Source organism: Polypterus senegalus, chromosome 1 (assembly GCF_016835505.1).
Source record: "Polypterus senegalus isolate Bchr_013 chromosome 1, ASM1683550v1, whole genome shotgun sequence".
NCBI classification, from domain to species: domain Eukaryota; kingdom Metazoa; phylum Chordata; class Cladistia; order Polypteriformes; family Polypteridae; genus Polypterus; species Polypterus senegalus.
Window position 1 is genome coordinate 177,308,760 of NC_053154.1, and position 19,727 is coordinate 177,328,486.

The following is a 19,727-nucleotide window of genomic DNA, read 5'->3' on the forward strand; positions in this document are numbered from 1 at the left end:
TACAAAAGCCATGTGACCCTGGGAGTCTTGATGTATAAGGCCGTTCGCATTAAACAGCATCTGAATTTTACTGAAGTGATTTGTGCTTGAAAAAATAAGCATCACAAGAAAGGATTTTGATTTGGTGCCTTTTTAAAATTATGATTTTGATCTTGCACTTCATTTAGTGTTTTGAACTTAATTCATTTTCTTGATTATTTCTTCAGAAGGTCCTAGAAAGACCTCAATTTATCTGTCCTCATTTTTTGTATGAAGGTTTTACAGATAGGATTTAACATTTTTCCTATTTTAACATTACAGTAATGCAGAGGAGTTTGTTTTTATGACAGTCTCTTCCATAGTATTAATTATTTGTTTTAAAAATACTTCCAGGATGATCTGTTTCCCTTTCAATATTTAAATGACATGCTGATGGGCTAAATGAAGGCATTATTGGTCCCATAAATCATTTGAGAATAGTACCTGATTGATTAAATTCACATAAAATGATGTTGGTGGCATCATTTGGATTTCTCATAATACAATTAAAAAGGGGAAAAAACCGTTGCTATAGTGGTGACCATAGTGTGTAATTGTTGCTTAGATGAAAGGTGAACACTATTGTAACTACGACATCATTTAAAAAAAATATATATATATATATGTTACATTTGCTTATCGAAACATTGCATTTTTGGTTACAGACTAATCATCCCAAAAGGAGCAGTGCACCTTCCATTGTCTTCCACAAGGAAACTTTCCCTGTTGACCAGGAGTTTACCAAACTGTCAGAGAACAGGTAAGTATTGCAATGACTTCATGTCATGTATTTTCAATGAGTGGAAGCTGAGAGAGGCCAAATGTCACTGTCTAGATTTTGCTAATGATGACTCTGAAGGTCAAAGTGCAAAGAAAGAAAAAATGTAAAATACAAACTAAACATTAACAGAAAAAGTAAAATTAAAAATGAAAATAAAAACTAAAAATTAATATGAAAACACAAAGTAAAAATTCAGCTGAAGGCACAAATTAAAATTTAATATGAAATCACAAACTAAAAATTATGATGAAAATGAAAACAGAATTAATAACAGAAATTATGTCACTAGAGAATGGGGTACTTGGTGGTTCAGTGGTGAGAAACGGGGAAAAAAATCAGGAAAGCATTTCAGTGAACTTGAGTGGTCCTCTAAAAGCACTTTCCCTGTTTTTCAAGGCTGCAGTGTTTGATTTATGTTTTTGTTTTCATCCTAATTTTAGTTTCCATTTTCATTTTAATTTTTATTTTGTGCTTTCATGCTAATTTTTAATTTGCATTTTTTATCCTGATTTTTAGTTTTCAATTTTTAGTGTTTTTTTTAGTATTTTTCAATGTTTCTTTGTTTGTGTTTCTGCAATCAGCTAATTATTTATTTTGTTTCAATGTAAGTTAAAAGGGTTTTTTTCAATACAGAAGCTTGCTAGCTACATTGGACGACTTTTTTGTGATGCATATGCACACCTGGCTTTTTATTTATACAGAGATTAAATGCGCATTAATATCTCAGGTACTTCTGTGACACCAGAAAATTATTCTGAGTAGCTAGCCAGTAGCAAAATATCTTTGAGTTTATTTTAGTATTTTAAGATAATTCAAAGTGAAAATGAAAGATGCTAACACTAAGCACATTAATATTACACATTTTAGTTAATTTGTTTTAAAAAATCCCAAAACTATTAAAAATTAGATCTTATTAATGTCAGGATTGCTTGATGTTTAAATTCATAGCAGCTACATTTGTAAGCAGTGTTAGTTAGAGTCAATACCTGTAAAAGCTTGATGGGTGACAACACAGACTAGGAAGCTATTGCACATCATCCATATAGTTGTCTCAGCCAACAACAATAATACTGAGGTATTTTAAATGAGGTTGTTATAGTAATGGTGACACTGATTCAATTTTAAAAAAGCAGATCTGCAGTCTTCTCTCTCCAAAGATGGAGAAGTCATAATTGTATTTTTTCTCATCTTAACTCAGAAATTTCCATAGACCTGCTGATGACAAGTATAAGGATTCACCTTCCAATAGAATTCTTCAGACTGTTGACCTCTTGAATTTGAATATTACTAAGCCAACTCTGGGTAGTGTACCATTTCACCTAACTACAATTACACCCATAATTACATTAGGGTAATTTATAATTGCCAGTTAATCTAACATGCATTGGAAGTAAAGTAAAGGTGAAGATTAATTTAACAGTAATAAGGCCAGTGGTGATGTACTGTATAGTACAGAGAAACAGGCAATTAGAAAAAGAGAGGAAAAGAAAATTAAAAGAACTGAAAAGAGAACGCTGAGGTGGGCTTTTGGGGTCTGATGAGTGAGGAGGGTTGCAAGAGGAGTAGAAGTGGTAACATAAGAAAAAAAAAAAAAAAAGATTCTAAATAGAAATGAGATGGGCATGTGGTAAGAAGGAAGTGTGATGGAGAGTGTCTAGAAAAGGCCTGTCACAGGTAGAAGGTTGAGGGAAAGACAGAAAGTTAGACGGAGCAACTGTGAGAGAAAAAAATATGAGGGTGAAGAAGACGAGGGTTAAAGATGTAGAGCTGGGAGTCCACTGTGGCTGCAGGTTTTTTTATTTCAGCCAGATTCATAATCAGTGACAACACCTGATAACACTGATCTTATTTTTTAGCTGGTATTTTTTTCTCTTCTCCTTTTCTACAATCAGAAAAGCACAGCAGCATGATTTTAACATTTATAAGACATTAAGAAACATTTCTGTTTTTTTTGTAGATTTAAGTTGCTTAACTCTCTTTTGTTGATTTCATTGTATTTTGACTCTTTTCACTGCAGTTTGCTCTCTTCGTTGGATCTTATTAATGATAATTAAAAACGAGCAGAGCAGACAGCCAGGCAAACAACACTGAATAATGAAAGGCTGCAACTTCTGTAGCGTCAGACACATAATTAGTTAATAATGAATTAATTAAACAATTAGAACACCTGGAAAAGCAGAATGAAAATCAAGATGAAAATGTTGTTAATAAGAACAAAATACGTTATTCCCATATAACTGCTTGGTACATTTACTTTTTTTTTTTTAACCAAACTTAGTTTTCTAATTTCTTTATTGTTCCCAAACTATAGAACTTCTGAAATAACAGTTCACTTAATTAGCCCAGAAGTCCAATTAAAAACAGAAGCTGGTTGGAACAAAAACCTGCAGCCAAAGTGGGTCCCCAGGATCAAGTTTGGGAACCTCTGAAGTAGAGAATAGGAAAAAGTGGAGGAGCCTCATCAAAAAAGCCAAACACTAACAAAGGAACTGCAAATGTAAAAGGAAAGAGAAGAACCACAATAACATTTATTTCTATAGCAAATTTTCATGCAAGTAAAAAAAAGGAAAAACAACAAATTAGAAATAAATAACTATATGAATGAATAAAGGAAATACCAAAAATCAGAATAAATAAATATGCATGTAAATAATGCCTATGTACAAGTAATAGACAAGGCAGAGTCTTTAATTATATAGATTCATAAGTCTGTGATGATTATAATGCTAAGTCCGATGCTACGGTCAGATAGCCACGGAGGACAGAAAGAATAAGCCACTAGCTAGAGAGATGCTGGAGAAAAAAAAAAATCTGCAGGAGTTCCAAAGCCAAAAGCAGTGTTGTGCAAGTTCACACCTCACAAGAACTAGCTCAAAGTTCAGTTCACACAGATTAAAATGAATAAATTCACGTTCATGGTTTATAATTTCAATTTTGAACTAGTTCATGTTCAGTTCATTTTGTATTTTTTAAGTAGTGAGAATAAATGACCCATGAGCTTACTTTTTTCAATTTGGAATGCCTTATATTAGACCACTAGCAAAATACCCGCGCTTCGCAGCGGAGAAGTAGTGTGTTAAAGAAGCAATGAAAAAGAAAAGGAAACATTTTGAAAATAACGTAACATGATTGTTAATGTAATTGTTTTGTCACTGTTGTGAGTGATGATGTTTCTGTCATATATATATATATATATATATATATATATATTACACACACACATAAACATATATATATACATATCTATACATACACACATATATATACACACATATATACATACATATATATATATCTACATATATACACATACATATACATACACACATACATACATACACACACATATATACACACAAATACATATATATATATACATACACATACATATCTACATATATACACACACAGCTATTTCGTATCAGTGCAATACGCTGCTTGTTAAAACGGATAACTCCGCTTTACGTGCAAGTCTGCGTGGATATTATGAACTATCGATTTGTTCAAGTTCTATTTAAATTTTAAATAGAAGGAATTTTTATTTAGTCACAGAAATATCTTTGGTAGGAATGGTAAAACAGACAGGAATATTATTCCTGAATAAATCAACTCAAACCTTAAACAACTTATAATATTTTGCTCTCCATAAAAATATATCCTGTCTAAATTATACAAGTTAGAAATAAAGTAAACATTAAAAGAACAAACATTCAAATTTCTTTACTCTTATGTAATTTTATATAAAAAAATAAAGTTAGATTTTAAATATCCCAAAAGATTTTGCTCTCCATAAAAATATATCCTGTCAAAATTATACAAATTCAAATATGAACATGCTGCATAACAAAACCTGGAAATATAAATAAAATGTGTTCCTTTCAGCAATAACAAATCAAATCATTCAGTTGTCTTTGCTCATATGTCATTTTAGAGCTGGACGCCTGGCATCTTTTTTGGCAACAAGTTCTTTATGTTTGGTGTGAGGTTCTGTGTTGTGGAGATTCTCAGGATGGATTGCAGGTGCTCATCAGTGAGGCGACTCCTGTGTGCTGTTTTGTTAGTCTTTATCACTGAGAAGAGCTTCTCACACAGATATGTGCTACCAAACATGCACAAGGTTCGAGCCGCATGTAGACGGACTTTTTGTTCTTCAAAGTCACCAAAGCGCCGTGCAAACTCAGTGCGCCAGTTTATCAGCAAAGTGCGATTTGGGAACACCGTAGTGACGACTTGGTTTAACATTACTTGGCAACAGGGAAAGTGGGGCAAGTTGCACTGGTGCATTTGTGTCTCCCATAAAAGCAGCTTCACTTGAAATCACTTTGTGATTGTGCACGGGTAAAAACGTCCGCTGAAGTTTTAGATTCTTATTTAATTCTTCTGCTTTCTGTATCTTCTGCATTGCATTCAGGTCTTTCAGGTTACCCTGATGTTTTGTCTCATAGTGCCGCCTTAGATTAAATTCTGTAATTACAGCCACATTAGCTCCACAAATGAGACACACGGGTTCAGTAAACATATACTCAGCCTCCCATCGGTTTTAAAGGCTCTATTTTCAGAATCAACTTTTCTCTTCAGCATCGTGTGAGCTAGCTTGCAATAACTTGCAGCATCATAAGCTAGACTTGATTAACGCGTAAGTGTTCGGCAAGGCAGCTGAAGCGCTGCATTATGGGATCTGTAGTTTATTGTGTTACCAGCGCTTCATATACCCGGCCATTAATAACAATAATACAGTATATAAAATGATCTCGGGCGGATATAATTACACGCCGGCCGGATGTGGCCCGCCCTTGAGTTTGACACATATGGACTAAATAGAACTTGAAAAGATATATTTTTTCAAATGTGATCGCAATTCAGATAGAGTTGACGCAAGACTACAGCCTGCATGCCTCAATAAGTCATCCTCCCTCGCTCTTACTTTTTACCGCTCATCTAATGAATACACTGAGTATGGCTTTACCAAAACAATCATTGGTGGCTAATAAATTATCCATTATTCGAGTATGTGTAGATCGGGGTATATATATATATATATATACCCGCGAATCGCAGCGGAGACGTAGTGTGTTAAAAAGCTAGAAAAGAAAAGGGAACATTTTAAAAATAACGTAACATGACTGTCAATATACAGTATTTGTTTTGTGAGTGTTACTGAGTGTTGCTGTCATCAAGGATTTGATTATCATTATTTCTTTCAATCAGGTTCGTATTTGTAGGATGTGTTGTGTTCAAGTTACATTCCGTGTTTGTCAATCGCTGTAAAGATGACAGGTTTCATTCATCGATTCGCTTCTTACTGCATCAATAAACAGCTCGCCTTCTTCTTTATCTGAGACCTGACACACTGCATGCACGTTTTTTACACTGTCTTCCTTTAGCGGACATTGACTTTTTCCACGTGTGCTTTGTTTCCGCAGTAGCTGGATTTATGAATATGCTTGTATGTATCAGACGCTTCATATTTTTGCTGCCTTTTCAATTGTGTAATTCGGTTTTGTTCAGCTTTTGGAACTGTTGCTTTTATCTGTGCACTGCGCCAGTTCACGTGAGCCGCTCGCTGTACATGCATCGAAGGTTCCCAGCTGTGCTGGTGCCATCTCGTGCTATGTCCATGGCTGTATTTAATGTTACCTTAGTCCTGGCACTTAAAACTTTCTCTCGCAGTTTCGCTGAGTTTGTGCCAAACACCACCCTGACCATCTCATCTTCCTCTGCATAAGCACAGTCCTTCACCCGTGAATATTTAGTGGAGTTTGCTATTGGATTGACGCTGACGGACGGCCTTATATGGGCAGGCACTAAATTACAAACGCCAGCGCAGCCTGTCTATGAACTTAATTTAAAGTGTAGGTTTACATCCTACTTTGTTTCCGAAGTAGCAGAACTCATGAATATGGTTGTATATGTCACTTGCTCGCTTCTTATTGTTTCGCTGCCTTCTCAATTATATAATGCATGTTTTCTTCAGCGCTTTTTGGAGGTCTTCCTGGTTTTCTATGTACTGCGTGATTACGGGAGGCGTGATGATGTCACACGAAACTCCGCCCCCACGGCGTTCAAGCTCATCTCCATTACAGTAAATGGAGAAAAACAGCTTCCAGTTATGACCATTACGCGTAGAATTTCGAAATGAAACCTGCCCAACTTTTGTAAGGAAGCTGTAAGGAATGAACCTGCCAAATTTCAGCCTTCCACCCACACGGGAAGTTGGAGAATTAGTGATGAGTGAGTGAGTGAGTGAGTGAGTGAGTGAGGGCTTTGCCTTTTATTAGTATAGATTACATTGTTCTTGAATAAAATACAATAATTATGAAGACTTTTTTTTATTTAAATACACTTTATTGAGTTTTACCCAGCAACAAACACATATAACAATATATGCTAATATCCTCCCATGTAAAAAAAGAAATTTGAATACTGTACATGCAAGTATACATATAAATTGCCGCTCTATTTCCAACCATGTGACACAAATGGTGACTGTGGAACCAGCGTGTAAGTGAACTAACCTGCCGGTTAAAATTCGTGTCACAAATTGCATGTCCAACGGGCAAAATATAAAGTGGCCTCGCGATGTACAAAGTTTTCCTAAAAGCAAAAGAGGAGCTTCACCGCATGCTCGTGTCAGCGGGGGTGCAGCTTAAGCACAAGCAGGCAGACACAGACAGTGCCTATTTGATTTTATCTTATTTTTTCCGAATACAAATAAATCACAAAACATTCATACGAAATAAGTATTCGTAAAAATCCACTATTTGTGCGTATCCAAATACCATATTCGGATTCGGCTCCACCCCTAGATTACAGGGTAAGGCAAAACGTTTAATCTGGATTTAAACCAGATCCAGAATGTGACATAAAATTGAACTAGCTCACGTTTAAGTTCTTCACTTGCAAATACGTTAAGTTCACTGTTCTTAGAAAAATGAGCTTGTTCAATGAACGCATTCTTCTGAACTAGTTCATGCACAACACTGGCCAAAAGATTACCCAGCACACATTGGGCATACCACCTAACCTAACCTAACCTAACTAACATAAGTAGTTTCCATTATGTTTTAGATTTGCCCTGAAAAATCTTATGCAGTGCATCTTGCCAACAGTTGAAAGTGTTCACATTCATCCCAACATGCAGGTGCCTGAACAGTACTTTAATCAGATGGTGATGGCACTGAAGGAAATGAGAAAAGAAAAGAGAAGAATAGAGATTAAGAATAATTGCAAATCCAAGAAATATGTTATTTGCAATACACATAATCTATTAGAGGTTGAACTAAAATGCAGCTATAAAAAAACTAATTAATAAATCATTAGCTTGGCATATCTCTGTTGGTACAATATTCCAGATTTTTGGAGTGTAACAGCAAAAGGCCACCTTACCATTTATTTTATGGTTAGTTATGCTTACATCCAAAATGTAAGAAGCAGCAAGATTATTCAAAGGTTTATATACCTCTAATAGTATTTTAAATTAATTCTAAATGACACAGGTAACAAATTATAATATTGCTAAAACCAGTGCGATATGCTCAGATTTTCTTGAATTGGGTAATCTAAGAAGTTAATTCTATGTAGAATTGTAAAGGCTGTTAAGGTAGCATCATAAAATTCTCAATATATTTATTGCTGTATAAATGGTGAATACTTGAAATATGGCTGAATTCTTGAAATAAGGCTGCATTAATATTGTTAGTAAATATACTTCCATAGTATATAAAATGTCTGCAACTATGCCTTCTATTTAAGCAAATGTAGAACTCAGATTTATTTATTCCTTTAAAAATAACATCCAAATCTCATGGCATACAAATAATCTTCTATGAATATTAAGATTAAAACATTCTAGCTGTATTAAATTTACTATTAGTTAATAATCCCTAAAGTTACATTGGCTGCTCTCCAACTCTTAGGGTGAGTCACTTGCTGAATTATGTCAACACATTTTTCCTCTCAAACATTTTTTAAATCTTGAATTAAAGTTTATAGATTCTGTTTTAAACAACCTTTTTATTTAGCACTTTCTGTGATGGTCTGGGTTAGCTCCAACCTTGAAACTGGATCTTCGATAGTCTTAACTGAGATTAGCCAGGCAAATGAAGACACACTTACATGCAGCAAGGGGTAGGTCCAGAAATCAATCAAAAATAAAACGATGTTCAATAAGTGCAGTGCACTTGACTCTTCAATAAATAATCCATAAAAACCAGTGATGCTGAAAGTTAAAATCTCCATAAATGTATTCCATAAAAAACAACAAAGTTAAAATCCAGAGACAGTCTACAAAAACTATAAGCCCCAATGCTGCCTTTTTAAACCTGGTACCTCCTCCCTTTATCTTCTTCAGACCTCACAGAAGGAGGAGACACCCGCCAACAGGTACAGCCCATCATCATATCATGGTTCAAATCTCCAATGTCAGGCCTTTGGCAATCTGGGTGTGCCAAACTGAGCCACATACATCTCCTGCTGCCTGTCCCTTTCTTAGCCTCTGGCTTCTGCAGCCCTGAAGCTCACTCCCTACCATCTGCCTCTCACTGTTTGCTGCAGGGGCATCCTTTTGGTCTTCTCATGGCCCTTCCATTTTCTTTCTCTTTCCTTTACTTCTTCTGTGCAGCCTCCTTAATTACCTCTCCTTTGTAACTGAGTGCAGGCATATCACAGGCACAATTGAGGCACCCAGCCAATCCACCCGCCCGCACCCGTGTATGTGGTGCGATCAGCCAAGTACCCCAATTATCCATGGATCAAAGCGGGCCTGCACACACCCACACCTGATATGAGCCCTGCACACAATTATTTATTTAAAAACTGCCTAATGTCATGGACCACTTGTCCCTCTCATATTTATTTAAACAAAATCTTAAACATTTGTGTGTGTTTGTGTTCAAGGGTATATATGTGTGTGTATATATATATATATATATATATATATATATATATATATATATATATAAATATATATATATATATATATAAGCAATTAAAAGCATAATGAGTGTTGGAGAGACACTAATCTCCCCATTTATTCCAAAATTCAATGTGAAGAAACTAACATGCTGTAAAGATCTTCACAGACAGCTGAAATAATAAAGTAAAAGTTTGTCCCTCTTTTGGATCACATGTTTGCATCTTTCCCAGGATTAGTGATTAAATCAAGAGAAAGTCTGAAGTAACTCTTAATGAGTTGTACATGGGCCAGAATTAGAAATTATGTTTTCATTTCGGAGGGACCGGATACAGCACAACTATGACAGTGATCCCCTAGTGACAGTGATCCCCACTAAGCTCCAGTCTGCAGAAAGTAAATGTCCTAGCTGTGAGTTTTGGTATATGGGCAGAGTATCCACATTGTTAGCAATTAGCTGGATCTGCCAAGAACTCGAAATTTAAAAGATTAAAGTGCCAGTAAGCAACTCATAACTCTGAAATTCTTCTCTCTATCCTGAGCTTTCCACTGTCCAAAAAAAAAAACTATGGTCAGTGAAAAGTGTGAACATTCAGCCCAAGAGTCAGCATTAGAATTTTTCCCCTGTAATAATGTTAATGTTACCTGGATTCATCAAAAAATGTGGATGACTGTGTGCCGGCAAAAACATCTGAATGTTTCCTTATACAAAACATTGGTTACCAATGACATCTGAAATGAAGGCTAGCAGCAATGCATTTCAGTTCAGCGATATCCAGATATGAAACACAGGTAAACATCAGTACAAAGACAAGCTGGAAACTAAGTATAACAACAGTTTTGATCCTGTAAGATGTACACTGAATTTCTTACTTGTGTGCCCAACAAACGTGCAAACCTTCATCTCTCATTGCTGCTATGACAAAAAGAATGCATTAAAAGGCAAAACCTAATCTTAATAGAAAACACAGATCACCTTACCTGATGTCAAAAAGGCTGCCTTTTATAAAGACTAGACCTGTGGCAGGTTTTTTTAGAATTTTAAGGATTGTGAATTAATCCAACCGAATCCACATTTTCACAAATGACAAATGAAATGTTTTTATTCATGTTTGGATCGAGATTAGTGACTGTCTGCAGTACTACATCCCTTGCTGATATTATCAGCATTATTTACATCTGTTTTACTATATGATCCATTATGTTTTCCATTTTAATATCTCCCCACAATGAAACCCATACGATCACAACTGTCTTTCTCTTTTTTCATTCAATTTCTATCTAAAACAATATTTAAATAACAAAAAATGAATGCAGAAAAAATATTTAAAAATAAAAATCTCTTTCAAAGAGATTTTTTTACAAAAAGAAGAATTATGTTAAGAACAGAATGAAGACCCTTTCTAATAGGGTTTCATACTCTGTTAAGATTTAAGCAAACATATACTATACAAACATCTTGTATATAAATGTAATATTATAAAAGAACACATGCAAATTAAAGACAGATTTGTTGCAGCACAGACATTTTCCCACTACCCTCTATATATAAGTATAAAAAGTATAGCAGATAAAATGTACTGCTCAAAAAAATTAAAGGAACACTTTTTAATGAGAGTATAGCATCAAGTCAATGAAATTTCTGGGATACTGATCTGGTCAGTTAAGTAGCAGAGGAGGTTGTTAATCAGTTTCAGCTGCTTTGGTGTTAATGAAATTAACAACAGATGCACTAGAGGGGCAACAATGAGATGACCCCCAAAACAGGAATGGTTTAACCAGGTGGAGGCCACTGACATTTTTCCCTCCTCATCTTTTCTGACTGTTTCTTCACTAGTTTTGCATTTGGCTAGAGTCAGTGTCACTATTGGTAGCATGAGGCAATTACTTTTCACACAGATACCTGGACCCTACAGAGGTTGCACAGGTAGTCCAACTTCTCATCAAGTCAATGAAATTTCTGGGATACAGGATGGATCATTTGGCTAATAAGTGTCATTGCCAGAAGGTTTGCTGTGTCTCCCTGCACAGTCTCAAGGGCATGGAGGAGATTCTAGGAGACAAGCAGTTACTCTAGGAGAGCTGGAGAGGGCCATAGAAGGTCCATAACCCATCAGCAGGACCAGTATCTGCTCCTTTGGGCAAGGAGGAACAGGATGAGCACTGCCAGAGCCCTACAAAATGACCTCCAGCAGGTCACTGGTGTGAATGTCTCTGACCAAACAACCAGAAAGACTTCATGAGGGTGACCCAAGGGCCCCATGTCCTCTAATGGGCCCTGAGCTCACTGCCCAGCAGCATGCAGCTCGATTGGCATTCGCCATAGAATACCAGAATTGGCAGATGCACCACTGGTGCCCTGTGCTTTCACAGATGAGAGAAGGTTCACCCTGAGCACGTGACAGAAGTGAAAGGGTCTGGAGAAGCCATGGAGAACATTATGCTGCCTGTAACATCATTCAGCATGAGCACTTTGGTGGTGGGTTAATGATTGTCTGGGGAGGCATATCCATGGAGGGTCACACAGACCGCTACAGGCTTGACAAAGGCACCTTGGCTGCCATTAGGTATCAGGATGAAATCCTTGGACCCATTGTCAGACCCTATGCTGGTGCAGTGGCTCCTGGTGCACGACAATTCCTGGCCTCATGTGGTGAGAGTATGCAGGCAGTTCCTGGAGGATGAAGGAATTGATACCATTGACTGGCCTCCACACTTTCCTGACCTAAATCCAATAGAACACCTTTGGGACATTATGTTTTGGTCCATCCAATGCCACCAGGTTGCACCTCAGACTGTCCAGGAGCTCAGTGATGCCCTGGTCAAGATCTGGGAGGAGATCTCCCACAACACCATCTGTCGTCTCATTAGAAGCATGCACTGATGTTGTCAGGCATGCATACAAGAACACAGGGGCCATACAAACTACTGCGTACAATTTTGAGTTACTGCAATTAAATTTTGGCAAAATGGACTAGCCTGCCACATAATTTTTTCACTTTGATTTTTGGGTCGTCTTTGAATTCAGGGCTCTGTAGGTTGATCATTTTCATTTCCATCAAACGATGTGGCATCCTTTCGTTCCTAACACATTACCCAGTCTATATCAGTAAAGATATCCAGGAGGATTTCTTTTTCCCATTGAGATCTGATGTGTTTTCAAAGTGTTCCTTTAATTTTTTTGAGCAGTTTATATAAGCAAAGTAAAGAAAAGTCTGACAAGCTGTGTCTGTCATTAGGTTTACTGATTACTTACAATACTGTTTTCGCTCCACCAAACATGAATTTTAGTTCTAAAGAAGTGTTTTATAATATCCTTCCTCTTAAATGAGACTTGAGCAATGAAAAAACCTTTTGAGCTCTACTGCTGAAAGTAGAAGCAGATTTTAGCAGTCTGGTGTTCTTTTTTGCCTATGAACATTTATATGCTTTCCTGTTTTTTTTATTATCAGAAGGTGCATATTACACATACTTGTTACTTAGAAGTGCTTTTTGAGGTCTTATTCTAGACTAGTTATTGTAACAGATGCAAGCCTGATCTCACCCCTTGAGCCCAGAGCTGAAGAGACACCAACAGAGCTGTGAATTTTGTAGTTACATTAAGCTTTGGGCTTTACATTATACATTGGAATACAAGCCCATGGCAAACAGGAACATTAGACCAGCAACACAGAGTCTATCGCTTTGAGCCCTTTTACAGCCATGCCATTTACCAGTTATCCCCTCTCTCTTTCTCACACATTTGGACAGATTTCTCCCAGTTTTCATGATGGAAGCATGTCAGATATGGTTAAAATACTCCCACAGAAATAGTACTGTACTTACTAGTTAGTATTTTCAATTCTTATAATCACAACTATTTATTATGTTACAATAAATAGTAAAGGAATAAAGAAATACTCCTTTATCAATAAAAAACATTAAGTTCATCGTAGCACTTAAGGCTTTATTTTTCCCAAAGATAAAATGACTTACACAGATGAAATATCTCCCAAAGACAGTACTATAAAAATTATAGAAAGGTTAGCAGCTGGTTCTAAGACAAATGGACATTACCGCAACAGAAAAAGAGGAACTTTGGACTTGAAAAAGGCACATAGGGAAGGGTGTTGCTTCAAATGAGTGGATATCAGTGTGTGTGACTTGCAACCCTAAAATAGATCAATAATTAAAAAATGAATGAAAGAGTAATTATTATATTTCACCCCATGTTTTAGAAATGATAAACATTCTTGACTATTCTATTATACATTTGTACAATACTGTATAACATCTTACAAAACATACAACATTAGTGTATATTATGTTTATTTTTTACAGTAAGAGCACAGGCAAATTAAGTTACTTGCTCAGGATTATACACTGAGTGAGAAGTTGGGCCTGAATAGACAGCCTTCTGGTTTAAGGTGCAGTATATTAGCCAATACACCACACAGCCTGCCTTTGATGAAGAAGGTAAAGGACAACGTGAGAGAAATAACACTTTGAAAAACAATACCTAACACTTGATACTTATTTTTCTAAGCTTTTCACCTGTGAAAAGGTCAGTAATGTGTAGAATCACAACTTACACATATTTTTCTCTGGCATCGCAGAGAGGCGAACATTTTTAATTGGACTACTGGAGCAGAAAACATAACCAAAAATCAGAGGTAAATCACGTAGTCCTTAATTTTTGTCCAGGTATGTGAGTCATTGTGCTCCATATAAATGGGATTTCATTTGCTATGGAAATTTATTAATATGAAATTAATTATAACAAATAAATGTGTACCTTTGATTTTTACCCAAACTGGTGCCATAATTAGTGAGTACAATTAGGTTACCATAAAACTTCTGTCTTCCTTACCACAAAAATCTTAGAAAATATTTGTCAGTAAAACACACACTATTAAATCTTTTTTTCTGAATTATTATATAACTGACATTAATTCATCTAGGCAACATATATTTCTGTTCTTTACTTTACATCAGTTGTCAGTGAACCATCTGTGAAGCACTAATGTATTAAGCAATGTACAAGCAATATATATCAAAATGCAAAGCTTAGTTAGCATTAGGGCAGCATGGTGGCGCAGTGGTAGCACTGCTGCCTCGCAGTTAGGAGACGCGGGTTCACTTCCCGGGTCCTCCCTGTGTGGGGTTTGCATGTTCTCCCCGTGTCTGCATGGGTTTCCTCCGGGTGCTCCGGTTTCCTCCCACAATCCAAAGACATGCAGGTTAGGTGGATTGGTGATTCTAAATTGGCCCTAGTATGTGCTTGGTGTTTGTGTGTGTCCTGCAATGGGTTGGCACCCTGCCTTGTGCACTGTGTTGGCTGGGATTGGCTCCAGCAGACCCCCGTGACCCTGTGTTCGGATTCAGCAGGTTAGAAAATGGATGGATGGATGGAGGATGGATAGTTAGCATTAAACAGAAGCATTAGATGATCCCACCCTAGAGTGTGTGCGTGTGTGTTTTCACCCTGCAAAGGACTAGCACCCTCTTCTGTGATTGTGCCTGATGATTGCTGGGTTGGCCTCCAGCTGCCCCATGTCCGTGCTCTTGAAAAGCAGGTTTCAAAGACGGATGGATGGAAAACACATATTCTTGGTCATAACCAACAAAACACATGGATATAGGACTAGGAAGAGCAGTTTAGTACAACTGATTGTGTCACCTCTCTATTATATAAAAAAATCCTGGGACGAGATAAGACGTTTTCAGAGAGTTAATTTCATGTCCTGCGAGACAAGACTTTGTGCCAAAAAATGTAACCACGCCCGGAGCTGGAAATAAAAGGCAAAGAGTAGATGACAAATTAGAACGTCATAATAAGGTTCAAAAACATTGGCGCGATACACATGCAGAGCCGGTTAGAGATAATGAAAGTACTAAAATTCAAAAGTCTCAAAAATATGATAGTAAACATCACATTAACACAACCAAACTAAAATTATAATATATATCTATATATATAATATATAAATATAATAAAGAGATTGAATATATGGACATAGGTGATATGACAGTAGTATGTAGATATTGTTTGGATTTAAACTTTAAGTCGGAGACTTGTAGAATGTCTAATTCATGTTGCCATCAGGGAAAAGTAGTGTTTCTTCCCAATGAAGAGGCGTATCTGTGAGAATTAAAAGATTTGTTGTTTGGCGAAAGTGAAATCCATATACGCCAGTGGAGTGCAAAGTGGATGGCACGTAGCGCAGGCCAGGGGGTTGGCGAGCGATGCAAGCAACGGCAAAGTCCCCTAGTATTATTAATTCTCAATGAATTTTAAGAGATAATTAACACTTTTACTTTATTTATAGTATTAATGTTTAGTAGTGCTTTAGCATATTGTTTACTTTAAATATTAGTAGGTATTGTATGAAAATATATATGTGAAAGATTTAATATCATACCAGTTATTATTAATTAGCAAATAACTATATTTTTGAGTAATTCATTAAAACAATTATTATGATAGTATTACAACAGCTTAAATGTTGAATATTTTGCTGTATGTATAACAATAATGGCCCTATAAACGAATACAGTAATTCTAACACACAGATAAGTTAGAGTAAAAAAAAATGTAGTACTTCAGTGTAAATCTGACTTTAGTGATACCGCAGGAAATCACTCAACAGAAGATTTTACAATATAACACAATCAGTTGTGCCATACATTAATTTAAGAACATTAACTTAAATTTATTATATACACAAATAAATTTGCAGTAAAACTAACATGATATTGAATGAACTGAACAACTTAAATAATATCTAATTTAAACCCATTGGGTCAAATGTAGCAAACAAGCTGCATAGACAGAAAGATCAGTACAGTGGTGGCTTAATGCCTCAGTTCATGTTGACCTTATAAGATCTGCTGTGCTTGTGCTTGTGTTTGTTCTTATCTTTCTCCTTACTATCTAGAATGTGCTGTGGTAGTGCAAACAAGCTATCAGTTATCTTCATTTTCTCTGAGTGTTGATTGTGTGTATGTATGCACATTTGCTTGTGCCTCATTGTGTGCGTACATGTTTATTGAAATAAATAATGTATCTCAACAACCCTTCATGCATGACTAAACAGAGCACACAATTTAAACAATTTCCATGGCACTTATCATTGGACATGGGTCAGACTGTTTTTGAAGTACATGTGGATAAGGTCTGGACCAAACTGCGCAAGGAACTGCACCCTGTAACAAGACAAACATGATGCAACTTATATGAAGAAGATAGGTCATTTTTTTCAGAAGTTATTGCTGAACATATCACTGTAAAAATTTGATTGATAATTTACAGTATATTACTGGCTACTAATTACATTACTTTCACAGTATTTTACTGTATTAAATTACTCTAAATTACAACATATAGTACTATATAGTGACTTTACAGTAAACTGAGCTACAAAATTAATGTAATATAGCAGACACTGCTGTTGAATTATAGTAATTAACTATTTCTAATTTACAGAAATTTCCTGAATTTTTATATGTTAACTATAATACTATGGTAATTCAGTAGCCAGTAATTTACTGTAAACTAACAGGAATATTTATTTAAGATTGCTGTGAAAAAAACTTGTCTATAACCTAACAGTGAAATGACTAGCAATTCCACTATGAACTATTTGACTTTCAGACATACATTCACTTTTATATAATTTCAGTGTAGTAGAATCATGTTGTCTGGTGAAAATGGAAAGGTTGCTTTTTGTAATGTCTGATGTGCTACATGTTCACCAGTTTATTGGAAAAAAAACACAGCATAAATCAGCTTCCATAACCACAAAAAAAAAAAAAACACATAGAAAAATGAGTTTGCTGGCCATCTTTAAGTTTTTGTTTCTCACAATGCAAACATGTAGGGATCATCAGGAGCAAACAAAGGTGGCATTCCTTATGCAAATACACAATTTTATATGAGTTTAGTTTTCTGTGCCATTGTGATTTTACAGCAATACAACAATTATTCATAGAAACAGTTTGGAACATTGAAACAATACTGACAACTAAAACACTGACTAAATGTAAGTTACGTGAACCTATTAATATAAAATCATTTTTTATTGAATTACAGTTTTTAACTGTGAAAATACATAGTTAATGTATTTTACAGGGATTTTTTTTACAATATATGCATTTATTTTCCTCGGAATTTACATCAAGTTGAGTTTTGAAGGTCCCTAAAGTTCTCCTCATGTCCACCTCACTATTTGGTCATTTATTCCTTGTGTCTGTGGTTCTCTGTGTGAATGAAAACATTGCAATATATGTACAAACAAGTTTCCATCAGTGTCCCTGAGGCCAGGATTTTATTTTTAACTATAAATTTAATACATATGAAAGTGAAACGATATGAAAATGTGCAAACTAAAAATGTCCAACAATGCAGCATGGTCTAGTCAGTGATTATGTGGTTTGGCCACAGGCACTCTATTACATGCAGGACCCTCTTGAATCTGCAACCTGCAGTAACGTAACCAGGATGAGTCAGGCAGATGAGGACACATACACACCCATAGCAAGGGGCAGGTGAAAAATGCTTTTATTAAAAGTTTCCAAAGGTGACAGAGTGCATCAGTAAATAAATAATCCATTAAAACAGGGGTTATCTGTGAGAAAAAATCAAAGTTAAACTGAGAGTAAAACACAGTCATGGGATCATTAATGTTCCTTCTATTCTCAGACAAGCCCAACTAAATTTTTTTCTTCACCTCCTGGCTCACCCATGATTCACTCAACAGGTGGAGACTCAGTAGCCATGTCCTCACTACCCGACCCCCGTCTTGGCTGCCTCGCACAGCTCCCATCAGATCCATCTTTCTTCATGCTCCTGCAGTTATACCTTGGATCCGTGGGGAGAACTCCACCATGCTTGCACCCATTGTACATATATACTTATAGGGGCTCTAGTGACTGGTTTGCCTCACTAAGAACTGGCACTGCCCTTTCTTTTATAGTTTCTCTTTCTTCCAAGACCAGTCCAACCTGTCATTAATGTACACCCCCAAGAACTTGTAGGAGTGCACTACCTGTACATTCGCTTCATGTATAGCGAATATACACAGGGGCTTTTTGGTACAAATAAAGTCAATGACCAGTTACTTGGTTTTGCCAATGTTAAGTTGTAGACAATTCTTTCTGCACCAGGAAACAAAGTTTTTTATTCCTATACTCTGTCTCATCGCCCTTTTTGATACACCTCATAAATGCAGAATCAACTGAGAATTTCTAGTTCAAGGTGTACAGAGTAAAGAAAAAAGGAGACAGAAATGTCTGTTATGGTGCTTCTATGTTGCTCACATCCATATCAGAGACACAGTCCTTGAGCCTAACAAACTGCAGCCTTCCCAAAAAATAGTTCATTGTACAAGACACTAAGGCTTCTCTACCTGTAGACATAAGTGCCACTGGTCTGTATTCATTAGGTGAAACAGCACTTGCCTTCTTTGGAACTAGAACAACGTATAAAGGTTTTCCACAGCAGCAACACTTTTTGAGCTTTAGGGACAGACTGAATAGTTAACAGAGGAGGCCACAATGTTGGTCAGCACAGGCCATAACAAACCAAGGACTGACTCAATCCATTCATGTGTATAGCTTCCTCAGTTTTCTCCTGTCTTGGTCTTCAGTTATAGACAGCCTATTCCGATTGTCAGAGGTGGACTCATCATTGGTTATTCTAGTTGAAGTGGTAGGAGTTTTTGATGTGGTAGAGATGGTGTGGGGGACTGGTCATTTGAAGAATGTGGCAGTTGGAGGGAAAATCTATTAAAATATTGGTTCATTGCTTTATCTTTGTCCACATCTCCTTAGCCAGGGATTGCGAGTGTCCAGTAATTAAATAAACCAAATCCATTCCAGATATCTTTCTTGTTATTCTAAGTGAGTTTGTTTTCTATTCTAGCTTTGTAATCTTCCTTTCTGTTGTGTGCTCTCCAGATCCTGTTTGTCACCAGATTTGAATGCTCTTTTTTTAATTGAGAAGACTTTTTAATTCCACTGCTTCTTGTTTGGAAAGCA

General features: G+C 36.2%; 1 protein-coding gene across 5 annotated transcripts in view; it reads left to right on the top strand.

The window, feature by feature from the left end:
* The window catches only part of mrvi1 (murine retrovirus integration site 1 homolog), a 186,934-nt gene that overhangs the window by 72,729 nt on the left and 94,478 nt on the right, over positions 1-19,727 (top strand). For all 5 annotated transcript variants that reach the window (XM_039763543.1, XM_039763550.1, XM_039763566.1 and 2 more), the window contains one exon: positions 684-778. In XM_039763543.1, coding sequence (XP_039619477.1) covers positions 684-778 — 95 coding nt within the window. The remainder of the gene's footprint in view (positions 1-683; positions 779-19,727) is intronic.